The 13,803-nt window shown below is 36.1% G+C and overlaps 1 protein-coding gene across 12 annotated transcripts in view; it reads left to right on the top strand.

The window, feature by feature from the left end:
• TRDN (triadin) overlaps positions 1-13,803 on the top strand; it is a 244,997-nt gene that overhangs the window by 171,715 nt on the left and 59,479 nt on the right. For 11 of the 12 annotated variants that reach the window (XM_074896244.1, XM_074896239.1, XM_074896247.1 and 8 more), the window contains 6 exons: positions 1,565-1,588; positions 4,422-4,466; positions 4,972-5,022; positions 10,200-10,250; positions 12,048-12,098; positions 12,675-12,725. In XM_074896244.1, coding sequence (XP_074752345.1) covers positions 1,565-1,588; positions 4,422-4,466; positions 4,972-5,022; positions 10,200-10,250; positions 12,048-12,098; positions 12,675-12,725 — 273 coding nt within the window. The remainder of the gene's footprint in view (positions 1-1,564; positions 1,589-4,421; positions 4,467-4,971; positions 5,023-10,199; positions 10,251-12,047; positions 12,099-12,674; positions 12,726-13,803) is intronic. The other variant, XM_074896243.1, reaches the window with a different exon arrangement.

The raw sequence follows: 13,803 nt of genomic DNA, 5'->3' as shown, positions 1-13,803 counted from the left end.
CTGTTTGGCTATCTCATGCAGCAATGAGGTGGTGTTTGCTGTAAATTTCATCCCTTCTACAATGTGCCACCATCAGATGGGACTTTATCTGCAAAATATTTTAATTGTGCCATAAAGAGCACAGACTGAGCAGTACAAACCATAGTTTCACATGGCTGGTGTTGAGCAGTTGAGCAGGGATGTCTAAACCCTTGGTTGTGATACCCAGGGGGCTCAAAAGGGGGACAAACTGTTTCTCATGCCAGCAGTCAGCAGCAGCAGTGCTATCTCCCCATGCCAGAAGCCATCTAGCTTCTGCAAATCAGAGGAGTAAGAACAACATGTAATGTCTATCACAACTACTTGTGCAGCTACTTCCATGCACTGGCAGCAGCTCAGTTCCTCTGCTGCACCGAAGCGAACATAAACACTCAGATAGCAATCGCCTCTGCTTCTCGTTTCTGCACCCTATATGTATGGAGATACTGCCAACACATTGCTCACTCAAAGACAAATGAGCCAAAAAAACTTTCAGGAAATTTTTTTAATATTAGCATGTACTTCTGTTTCTTATGGAAGAATAAGGTGATGGAAGCAGCTCTGAGTTATGTTTTGAGTGAAAACTACCTAATTCACTGATTCCAGGTATCTGGAAGATATGAGAAGTGAGGGCTGTTTTTCTTAATCAGAAAAGTATGAATACACCAGGAAACAGTTTTTTCAACTGGGGGATTTTTGAGCCTTTCAGACTGAGAAATGAAATCATTTGCTCTGCTAGCTATTGTGTGCCAGGATACATGACAAAAACTAGAAGGATTCAGACCTGGTCAAAATTGGCATTTGCAATTTGGAAAACACTAAATATAAGGAGAGTTGCAGGAAAATCTGGAGTGTTGTTGGCTCTATTTTTTTTAAGCAATCAGGACATAGCTTCATTGTTTCAAAGCTGAAGGTTTTAGTGATCAAATATGCTGTTGTAGCTTTGACCTCAAATCCCTAAAGTCTAGAAATGGGCTAAAAGGTTGTGGCAACATTTTGGTTCACTGATCTTCTATTAATAATAAAGCCAAGTTGCATTTAATATTATTAACTGTTAAAAGGAGAGCAAGAAGGCAGAGAACTGCCAGAAGCATCTCAAAAAGACAGTACTTTAACTCTTTGACCTATGTGTTTGAAAAATTACATGAGCAAGTGTCAGATGGTTGCCACAGAGTTACTGCCTGTTATTAAAACAACTGAGAATTAATACTTAAAAGAAATGAGGAAAAGTCAAAGATGTTTCCTTGTGATATCCAGTAGTATTAAGAAAGGAGTTAATTACCATCAGTTAAAGCAGGTCATATGAGACTGGGGGGTTTTTATGCTCTTGTTGCACGTCTGCAAGGTACTAGGTTGGAACCATGAACTTTTTTCACATACACTGTCAAGCAACAGTGGAGTGGAAATCACTTAGGGACAACATATTTTTAAATACATTTTCATTAGCTGACTGTATTAAAATAATTTCCTATGTGAACATCTATTCTAATATTTCCTTTTTCTTTTCTCTTTTCACTTTTGCTTCCCTTCTCTTCTCTTTCCTCAGATAAACCGAAGACGAAACAAGGAAGTAAGCTATAGTTTTACATATTGCTTCTCCCTATAACTGATAAAGCAATGTCAGATCTATAAATGAAAAATAATATATAAAAACTTCTGCTAGTCAGAATTGCAGATTATAGTTGATTAGATGGACTAGAACTGATACAACAGAGCTGATAATAGTGATAATGGATATGTTGAGAAATTCTAGTCTGTTTAAGCCAAAGAAGTTTCATCCCAATACTGTAAGTGGTTCCTTGACAAAAGGAAGAGACTTGTGCAATGCCAGCAAAAAAACCTCCCACCTTTCTATAAAGTTTATTATTTTACACCAAAAATTCTTCTCTCCACACCTGCTAGTCTCACTACAGGTCTGTTATATATTCGGATGTCAATATGAGCTTAACACTGCTAATCAATACAGAGCAAGTAACACAAGTCTCTTGTCATGGGATTTGCATTCAGGTTGTCATTTTGCCAAGTTATGGCAGACTGTCTAACAGACCTCAGTAAATTCAGTCCTACAGGATATGGTTGGTGTTTATTTATATTTTAATTCCTATTTCCAGGGCAGTCTTGGGTAATTTTTTAAGTGCTTCAACAGCACGTGTGTCACGTGCCACACCATCCTAAAAGCCACTTTTTTCTATGGGAGACAACTATCTCTTAAGAACCTTCCCAAAGCTTTCCTTGTTTAGGAATCACATGAGACTCAAGCTTTGTCAGTAATGACTTAAGCTTTCAGTTCAGAAGTTTTTAATGTTTTGGTTTTTTTTTTTTTCAAAATGTATCATTGATGTGACATCTTCTGTGACAGTTTGGGTAACTGTGTTCTTAATAATGGAAGTGCACAACAACTTTAAGTTCTTACAGGCAGGCTCCTGAAAAAAAAGGGTTTATATTGTGCATTAAATGATTTCTTTTGGTAAAGGCATAATAGTGTAGTATTTGGGTACATTACCTGTATTCTTATATTAATCACAGAATCTTTATTTGGACTGTGAATCACAGGGAAAAAAAAAAAAAAAAAAAAAAAGAGGAGGGAAAGAGGAGGGAAAGGTCTGTGTCTTCCATTCTCCTCTCTTTTTTTGTAGAGACCATTGAAGCAAACATGGAATCTCTCTTGGGAATTTTTCTTAAGTCTAGAGGACAAGTTTTTCAGTCTTCTGAGTTTTATTTCTGCTAGCACAGTTTTCTATCATTAACTGAATATTTAAAAATTGTCGTTGACGTTTTATTAGGACTATTAGAGATACTTAGTTCCACTGTATATGATTCACAGACAACTGCAGTAAATTGTTTTGTTTTTCACTTTCAAAATTAGTGACTGAATCATACACTGGTGAGTACAAAACCTGAAGGTAGAGGCAGAAGATCAGGTGTAGTTTCTGAAGCAGATGTCTGGGATGTAGTAAGAATGGAAAGAGACAGTTTTATTACAATAAAATTACACTTTTGACCTTGATCAAGAACTTCCTTTCCCAAGTCTTCCCCTTGAAAAATTATATCGTCTGGAAGCACAATCTAGAAGGAGAAAAATAATGAGACATTTATCCCTTGATGTCAGCCCCAACAGAACAAGAGTTTCAATGTCAACCATAAATTGGTTTTCTACCTGATGGTTAATTCTACCATAAATAAAATTTTATTATTTCTTCATTCCTTCAATTCAGATTCCCCATGAACTCAATTTGTCTTACACAGAGCCGAATACTAAATTGTGAACAAGAAGCTTTATTGATACCATGATAAACTACTATTGGACACATTCCATGTTTTTATAACAAAGTGACAATTTGTAAATTCTGTGTGCTTAAGGCAGTAAACAATTATCACTGCAGCTACCCACTGCAGCTACAAGTTTCATATCTATCTGCTAAACACAACCTCCTCCTCATAAGGAGTCTTATCATTTTGTCCTATGTGTAGAAACCAAGAAGGTCTTCTAACAGAGTTCTTTAAGACCTTCTGGCACTGAATTTCTGCCAAGTTCCTCAACAGAAAAAATTTTTTGCTTCATATCTGATGGAGAACATTGTTTTGGATTTTTTTTCCCAGATTACATATAACCAGTAGTCAGATACTTAAAACATTCACTTAACATGCAAGAATTCAAAATCCAAGTTTCCTTTCTTTCTGACTAGCCTATTTTGAGACAGTCTCATCTGTCTTTTTAATTTTGGTGGGAAAAGCTTTGGAGAGCTTGGTTCCATCAGCCCAGAATGATGATCTCACATTTTGTCTGAAACAGAAATCTTGGTTTCTGTCTGGTTCAAATTTTATCTTATGCCTTTTACAGGGGACTGTCCTTCCTCATACAGTATCCATCAAGGATGGTGCGGCCTAGCCATCTTCACTCCTTGTCTGTAGGCAAAATAAAAAGAACACTTTATCCTCCTATTTGTCACTGTTTTGTTGCTATCTCAGTTTGATACACATCTGACCCTTAGAAAAGAATAGTGTCAATAAGGAGACACCTGGATTGCCCAGCAAGAATGCGGAAACCCAGATGAGGGAAGTAGGCCACAGACAACATCGATGAGTCAAAATCAGTCATTTTTGTCCTTCCTGGTTAAGAAAGTTGAAAAACTATCCTTATCCCATATTAAGTTGAAGCTTGCAAAGTTTTTAAGTTTCATAGTTAAATCAATAAAACACTTTCTGGACTGAACTCTCTGAATAGAAACAGGTGGATTTCATACAACTCTTCCAATCACTGTTTTTTATTATTTCTTCCAATATACAGTTATAGTCTCTCATATGATCTAGGTGCTTCATTCTCTCTTATTATTAAATCTCATAGTTTCACTCAGTTATGGCTTCTGACTGTCACGTTATCAGTGTGAATACTTCTTTTATAGATCCTGGAAAAGACAAAGAATCGAAATCTCCAGCTGCTCCAAAAGGTAAAGGTAACACAGCAGGACAAAACTGTATAAAACTCTAAGATATAGGTACATCAAGAAAAAAAATCTTGCAATGCATTGGTCATTTTGTTTTTACAGTATAACTTAGTTAAGAATTTATGAGCATAATACTATTTCAGTAAATTTGTGATAAAACTTAATTGTCATTACCTGGTTCAGAAGTGCAGATAGAGCCTTGGTAATATGAAGCACCTGTACAAAAACTTAGAAGTCCAAACTCAGAACTTAGGAACACTTGTTAACGTTTGTTATTACAATCTGCAAAGGAAATAATTTTTGAGTGATCTTTGATCCTTCTTTACACTTAAGGAAAGTTCATGGTTTTACTTTGTGAGCATGCTAAAACTCATGAAAAACAGTTTTGTGCTACACATCTAATTGGTATCATGGCTCAGTTAGAAACCATCAATCAATTCAATCAATCATCCCAGAGGTATTAAACTTTTATCACTCTATCTTGAAGATTAATAAATTATTTTTACAGAACATGGTAAAAAAAAGGAAGGAAAGAATCCTACAGCTTTAAAAGATAAAGGTAAGAATAGACAATAGAATATAAAGTTCATTGAAAAACACATAAAGTAGAATGAAGATATTACTTTTAAAATAAACATTATAAAACTTTTGTATTATAAATCTTAACCAATCAACATTTAAGTGGTTAAAATATTCTATGGGATTTATATCATGAAAAAGGGGGGGGGGGGGGAAAGGACATAAATAGAATATGGTGAGCCAATTAACACTCAGAAGTCTCAAAATTAATTAAATAAATTTCACAAAACCACTCTAAATAATAGTTAGGAATATTCCTAAGAACTTGCTCTTCTGAGCAATGCAAGTGTTTAATAGGAGCCAGTTAACAAAGTCTGAACTGAATGCTTGCATAAATCTGTGGTCATAATAGAAATAAAGAAAAATTTATGAACATACGAGTAGGTAATGTGCTTTCTGTACTCTGTAAAGGCTATAGTTAAAAACTCATAGCTCCATCTGATCAACCACCTGTAACACGAGAGTTGGTCTGAATCTTCCTGTTGTAACTTATTTTTTATCAAACAGTTCCCATGTCTTTTTTAATTTGGTCAGAATAGATGCTTAGCTCAGCTGAATTTCCTTTCATCCATTATTTTGCTGGGTGCTTTTTACCTCTCTTATTGCTTCCCTCCTTTCTAGAGATAGCTGTATTTGAAAGGAGTGATTTATAGATAAGTCCTATTTGACATGTTCTTGAGGTTCTTCAGGATAAAAAGATGTACCATATAGATAGACATATTAATATTTATTCTAAATTATAGTCATTATATGCTATTTCAAACAAAGAACTGAATGAACAGCTTAGTTCAGGCACTATGGAAAGATGAAAAAATATCTAAAGCAAAAGGAGGAATAATTTCATTGCTAGATATATTTTCAAAATCCTGAAAGCCATGTTCATGCACTCACTATTGTTTAATTGAACAATTACTAATTGATCACTTCTTTATACACAAATTAAAATTAAATTATAATAATCTGCAAATCCTGTGGTTCATGTATTGTCTTCTATGAGTATTCTACTCCTAATATACACATGTCCCATTTACATGAGCTTAGTTATTATACCAGAACTGTATATCCCAACATTCCTGGGGTCACACTGGCCGTCTGCACATCCTGCCTATAATCTGTTGTTCCGTGATGGGGTTGTGCTGAAAAATTAGAAGAGGCACTTGAGTGACAGCTCTGCCCCCTCCTCCTCTGCATGGAGCAGATATGTTCAGCCTGCTGCTCCTTTCAAAGGATTACTTGAGGGGGGGAAAGAAAAAGAAAGAGAGAGGAGACCCAAAACAGTTTTCTTGTTTGGCAAGAGTTTCTTTAGAACCAATGGAAAGGGATTTGCCAGCCCTGAACAAGCTTCTGTAGGGTGTCCTTCACTGAGTGATCCCATGGTGTTGCTTTAAATCTCCTGGGTTCATGCTCAATACGTCAGTGACTTCAATCACTAAGTTATTAACAAGTCCTTCTAACATGACAGAGGAGGTTAGACCTTCTCCACCCAGCCTTCAGAAAGGGGAAGGCAGAAATATATTTTAAACCTCAAGTACAGGCCATGCTATATCAGATTTTCTACATTTTAGGGAAGCAACACAAAAATCTCTGAAAAACTTCCAACATATTATTCAAAATGTTACCGAATAGAACTTCACACAGCTTTCTTTATCCCGTGTAATACAGTCATGCATGGCTAATGCATTACTGCTGCTAAGAGCAAGACCTCAACCTAATACTCAATGCTGAATACAGCTGGAATCGCACCACAGGCTCCTGAGCCCCTACAGCAACACTGTTGTCCAGACCAGCCGATCCTGGTCCCTCAGATCCTGAGAGCACTTACTGATGCAGCTATCACTGGTTCCCATAATAAGCCTCAAACTTGCACAGTTTAGTGTCTGTGTCTAAAAATGATTAGCAAGCTGAATAGCTCAGTTCAAAATATATTGGCAGCAAAGACTCTATAGGAAGAACTTATAAAGCTCTATGGAAGAAACCGTTAGAAATCTTGGTGCCTTTCTGGGCTATGTGCTTTCCCTATTGTATTCTGGATTACCCTGTTACAGAAACATATATTTAGGACTAAAAGATCCCCCATTTCAGTCACCATATTTGCCAAAACTGTAGATCATAAACTAATCAAAGCCTTATTTGCATGCCGGTCTCCCCTCTCCTTTACCTCTTCAAGCCTCCTCAATGGGCCTCTGTAAAGGTTGACCAGGTTATTGGGGCCTTCTCACTCTGCAAATTAGTGTCTTACAATGTGTTTCTTAAAGTGGATGTTTCTGGCAAATAAAATTATATTGAAGGACACAGGAAATTAAAGACTTTCAAGACTGCACATACAAGTTAATTATATATCTTGGGAGTTTGTTACTATTCATGTAAAACCAAATAAAGGAACATTTTTAGATGAAGTGTTAAATACTTGTGATGATTAATGTTTGCCTGGCACCTTATGCAATAAAGGAGGCATCATCATACCTCATTCTGTTTGAAGGATGGGCTAAATTTGGATGAACAAGGATGATGTTCATATGAAAAACCTTATCAGAAAGGAGGCTGTTTTTCATAAGCTGATGTATAGTGTTTTTATTTAAAGCAGAGACAGGAAAACTAAATCCTTGAATTTAGAGCTATAGCTGGGATAGTCTATAGATCACAACCTCATAACGTTACCTTACTATTTTATGAGGTGAAGAAAACGTCTTCAATCTTAGAGTTTAATCTTATTGGCAGTAATTAAAGAGAACACTGGAAGAATATACTTTCTATTGTCTTGTGATAAAGAACATTTCAAGACTCCTTCTGAATTTATAACTAGCTTTTCAGCTTTTTCCTGAATAAGAATAAAGAAGCCCACTTACAATAATGACTATATAAAAGCTGATTTTCTGTTGACATAAGCATATGCAAATAACGTGAGGCCAATGAAACTCTAAGGTATAATTTGCCATGTGGGTTTTTTTGTTAGATAACTTGCCCAAACAATCAGAGTAGAAGCTCATTCATCCAGAGTGTCTAACAATGGCACTAAAAGCTCATGATATATCATATAAAACTCCTCACTGAATCTTTCTAAAATATTCACTAGAATTGCACTATGCTGAGTTATTAAAGTGACAATATTTGTGCTGTATAGATAATGTAAACTCGCTCTTATCTTGTGTTCCATGATTTGTTTTCGAAACAAATGCTCTTTTTTCCCTCTTGTTTGCTTTTGCTATGTTTTGGGATATCTTTGCATCTTTTCTTATGTCAGTTATGCATGGATAATAAGCCTATTTATTTTTATGGACAGATTGGTAAGGAAAATATGTCAGTAGTGTAGATTTCTTTCTTGCCATATACATAATGGCACATTGTCATTAAAGAAACAAATGTGCTGATTTGCACTTGCTATGCAATGCCTGTGCTTCCTTTAAAGTAAAAGTAAAATGAAATAACATCTTACCTATATCATTTTTTATCTTAACTTGTAACACACTTTTTTTTCTTTGAAAGTAGAAAGTTATGCTGTGAAACTCACCTACAGAAAAGCAGTCTCTGTTCAGTTAACATTTCCATCTAATTATTTGCTGTCATTTGCACGAGAACTAGTTCATTATTCTGAAGAGCTCATATACTGCACCTGCTGCATCTTTCTATACCATCTTCCTAACCTGATCCAGCTTCACCCTTGGAGTAGGATGTGGACAGAAAGCAGCAAGGTGAATGCTGGCTTTAAGCCAGCTTCATGTTTTTCCCCTTCTGGGACCAGCAGAAAAGTGGTCAGTCAAGAGCAGAAATTTGAAAAGTCTTCAGTGAGTCCTTGTTTAAACATCTGAAGATAAAAATATGCTCCTTGGAAGGGATCTCAGCAGCTTTGAGTCGGAGGGTGGGGAAGTCAGTGCACCATGGAAAGTGTCCTGCACTGACATCTGCATCCAAAAGTTGTAAGAGTCAAGAGTACTGAACCTGCTCTAGAAGCTACAGATTTGTAGGGAATTCTCAGGGACACCTGCTACATGGGTGACAAAAAATCCCTCATGGGCATATGCCACCAAACCCACAAGGCCAAAAGCAATGTTTTGTGCCAGTGGCTGTAACAGTGGCTGCTGATCTTTGAGATCACAAAAGTGTACACAGAGTAAAAAGGTCGAAGTTGTGTGGCTGCTGTCTCAAGGATTCTTGTATAGTCAACGCAGATGCTCCTTCAAAAGAGTTTCAGTCTTCACAATGGAAGTTTTCTCTCAACCCCCTGAAGGAGTCAACCTGTTTCTATGAAGACCAGGATCCTAATTTAAGTATCTATCCCTGAATAGTATGATTTCTCCAATGGCTTCAGCCACCCTGGAAGTGAACTTCTTCTGTTGCAACTCACACTTAAAGCCAGATGGATAAGTGGGATCACTTCCTGGTACCATGGCAGCCAGGAGGATGATCAGAGTTAAACTTATTTTCAAAAGGATCTTCTTTTAGCTTGATTTATTTTATTGAAGATTTGGTTAACTTTCATTTGGAATAAATGGCATGTTTTTTCTGGATGCTTAGGTGCTATATCCTGTCAGATGGAGTGCAATTTGGTCTACTCAGCATCCTGCAATCTGTGATATTCTCTCACTCAAACTACATACATTCATAACCCTATGAAATTACTTCCTTGCTTTTAAGAACACTATTTCCTCCTAATATTCCCTGATACGTACACTTAAAGGGTCAAGAGGTTATTGCTTTAAAAATAAAAATATTTATTTATACAAGCTAATATATGTTTTTCCTATGCTTGCTAACCCCGAATGCATGCTCCTTGAAGGAATGAGGCAAAAAAATCTTGTTCATCCCATCAGATAAAACAGAATAATCCTTTCTATCTTCATAAAGTTTTGGATAAGGCCCTAAGAATTTCTAATCCTATGTCATTACTTGCATTTTGCCCATCCCCTTTCTGATTTCTCCCTCTTTAAGTTCTCTACAAAGCGATCTATAGTAACTTCCACTCTTGCATTTGCTACTAACATTTTTGCACCTTAAAAAATATAAGGTGGTCACTAGAGAGTAAACAAAGACATGTTAAGGTTGCATCCATTTATGTTCACAATTTTAGTCTTAATTTTTAAATATTTGTTGTTTTTTCTTCTAAGTGTAGAAGGGCAGTCCTATCTTCTCAGTCTCAAAAATTTAATTATCTCCCTATAGATTCTCTGAAAGGAAAGAATCCCAAGAATCCAGAGGTGTCAAAGGAAAAAGGTAAGTGAGAAAGCTAAGAAATTCAGAACTGAGTATCAGAACAGCTATTTAATGCTAGAAACAGGTCTTGAGTAGGAGTATATAAGGATGGAAAACCAAACCCATCCTGGTTCATGTTTAGATTATGTTTTCAACAACATATGTGCTGTACAGATCCCTAATAGAGTCCCTAGTAACTACCTGGGCTTCTTTTGAATGCACAGATTTGAATTTGTATCCTGGGGAAATACTAAAATGTATTTTTAAACCACCTTTGGATACTAGCCTGTCAAAAACAAGCTGTCTAAATCCCATAGTGGAGACATTCCTTCAGGGTACTAGACTAAATCTGGTCCATGTGGCTATGGCTCAAGAATGTGGTTGACTGAGAATGAGACTGTCTGAGGCTACTGACAGATCCAGGTGTCTGAGGGTGACTAATATAAATCAGGGTTTTTTCCTAATTTGTTATCAACACAGACACATACATCTCTAGTCTTTTCAGTTGCAGTAGGTTGGCCTGCTAGCTGTGCACACAGAGGTCACAGATTATTTGATAGTGTTGATAGTTAATTGCAGAAAACCCTGTTTGTTGCAGTGTGGCCTGTATGGAACACTAATGCAAAGAATTACAGAATTCACAGGCACTGATGACTTTCTGGATGGTACTTAAATAGCTCAAAAATGGAAGGGAAACAGGAAAGGCTAGCAGACCTTTGCATGGTTCCTGAGCTATAAAGGCACATCTGAGGTCCAAACTGTGGCCAAGTCTCATTTTTTTGGAAGCTGGAGATCTCAATGCAGCCTGGATTATGGCTGGCATAGTGCAGAGTACTGAAAAATACTGAAAAATACAGCAAAGTGATATGCTTCTGGAAGGAATGTATTATTCCTTGTGAAAACTCTGGGGGATGAAGCCAGGACACTACTTGGGACTCAGGATTCTCCTCTTTGTCACTGTTGTCAGTCCACGTGTCTCATCTGGGCACCACAAGAAGATCACAGTTTTCCTTTATTTGTGCTTAACCAACTTCTGGATTTTCTTTTGTCCTTGGGTTCTGCTTTGTCAGGTACAAGAAAAAGATAACTAGAATACCAATGTTTTTTCTCATCTCCTTTAATACTTTGTCATATACTGCAGAAAAATTAAAGATACAATTATGTTCTTGGACTATTCATTGTGACATAAAATATATAAATGTACATTCAAAAAATGAGCACTGCTCTTATTTTATACCCAGGTTGCCTGTGATTTTAAAAGGCTATATATATGCAGAAAGTGAAATCCTGTTCACAGGCAATACCCATATGGCCTCTTTGATATTAAAAGAATAATGGAGTTCCGAATGTGTAACCAGTTCTTTTGTCACTCCTGAATAAAGAAAACTCCCACTTACCTTTATCAGCAGCCTCTGTCTTTCAAGACCAGTATTCCTAATGTTTTAATTGTATCAATGTGGATTAATTTTTTATTTGCGTTCAACAAAAGAAAAATCCATTGATGCCAACTGCTCTGTAGAATTGCTTTCCTCGTTGTAAATTATTATTCTTCATTGCCTACTTGAGAGACAGCTTAACAGTTTCCTCAAAATGCAAAGGAACTAATCACATATTGAAGGCTTATTATTTGGCATATCCAAGTCTAAAAGGATGAATGAATGACCTTGTTGTTTTGTCCTGTTCTTTATTTCCGTGCTGTTAAATCCATTTAATTATCACATCTTTTTTGCTCTCTACATATCAAATTGTTTGACTTGCTTTCTTTTCAAGTGTCATCTTATTTCTCTGACCTGACTTGTGATAAATGTTCCTTTCTAGAGACTGGTAAAAGAAAAGATGTGAAGCCCCCAGCAGCCTTAAAGGAAAAGGGTAATGTCTTATCATTATGTGGTTGGGAAAGAACCAGTAGTTCTCCTGAAAGGGTCTGCTGGTATCTCAGTGCAGTTTCGATATATTTCGAACTACAGGCTTTTGGTGAAAAGGAATTAAACCTAGCTTCTTCTCACTCAACAGAGCTCATATATCGAATGGAGCAGTGTCTGACATGATAAAGAAATAATAAAATCATAACTCTTATTGTGGTGTTCTTTAGCCACTGACCTGCACAGCCAATATTGCAGCAGGAATGATAGTCTGTTCTGAGTAACAGAGCTGTTACTGAATTCACATGACAGGCTGAAACGACAGGCTACACAGGAATGAGTGCATGGCTTGAACTGCAGAAACTTTGCCAGCTAATTTAGTGGGAATTATTTTCAGTTTGCTTTCAAATCTTAAATTGAGCCTTTTATTGAAGTAAACAGAAATTCGAGTTGTTAACACTTCTCTCTCTTGCATATTTGGTTGATCTGGTATTATGCACATTTGTTATAGTACTGATGGGCACAGTGAATACTGCTATTACTAAGTTTCTCCTTATATTTCTGTATTTGATATCTTTTCCAGACTCTTCAAAAGGAAAAGAAATGAAGGCTTCAACTACAACTAAGGAAAAAGGTAACAATCCCAAACTGAGCTGAGCCTTAGCATAAGATTTGGTTGAGAAAATAAATCCTTTGTGCAAGCATTCCCAAATTAAATCCTAGTTCCTTCACTTAGCTATCCATAAATATCCTTGAATAGCATTTTTGCTGCCGGACATTGTCTTTACCTGGCTGATAGATGAAAGATACATATGGGGCTATATAAGCAAGTTGTAGCAAAGTTATGAGGATTTATTTTCTTCTTTTTTTTAATTTTGTCTCATTATTTCTATTTAAATTTGTCATTTCAGTTCGCACTTTTCTTCTATAACACATTATTTGACTGTGCTTTGCTCTCTCTTTTTACACTGAAATATCGGCACTAGCTATCAAATAAAAATAAATTATAATTTACAGTACCTCTCAAACACTAGACATTTTCAGGCAGTGAGAAAACTATAATTACAATCAACCATCTACTTTTAAGTTTATTTATTGATGTCAACTAAATCCAAACAAAACTTAGTTTTATTTTGACACTATTTGCATATTAATTAAATATTACTTGCTCATTAGAAAGCAGTCTCTCAGGTTAAATGTGTAAATAATTTAATATGGATAAGAATATGTAATAACTTGCTAGATAGTAACAGTCATTTGAGCCATGGTAATATGATAGTCAATCTTAAAAACTTCCAGTCAGTTTTGAAAACTGCTTCAAATAATTGAATATTACTTCCTATCTTTAGATTTTCCCTAAGGATCACTAGAAATAACGAGGCAATATTTTCTCTGACAAAGCCATAAAAGATAACATCTGCAAGTTTTTATGTGCAGCTCTTTCACTGAGTGTATGTAGGTAGTATATAGCAGAACAGTAGAAATCAGCTATTACTTTGCACAGTTGTAACACTGAAGCAAAGTGAAGCCTTAAGTGCTAGAAAATGAACTAAGTCTTAAATAGTCTGAAACTCTTTGAAGTAGTCAAAGTAGATGAACTTGAACTGTCAGTCCAAGGTCAAGGACGTTAGAAGAATAGGAATGCATTATTGTGCTATTTATTTCTTTTAGCTACTTTTAGTCAACAGGGAGTATTGAAGTGTGCAGGTTTA

The sequence above is a fragment of the Athene noctua genome, chromosome 1 (assembly GCF_965140245.1).
Source record: "Athene noctua chromosome 1, bAthNoc1.hap1.1, whole genome shotgun sequence".
Taxonomy (NCBI): Eukaryota; Metazoa; Chordata; class Aves; order Strigiformes; family Strigidae; genus Athene; species Athene noctua.
Note: the sequence above shows the minus strand (reverse complement) of the source record. Positions and strands in the feature narration are given on the sequence as shown.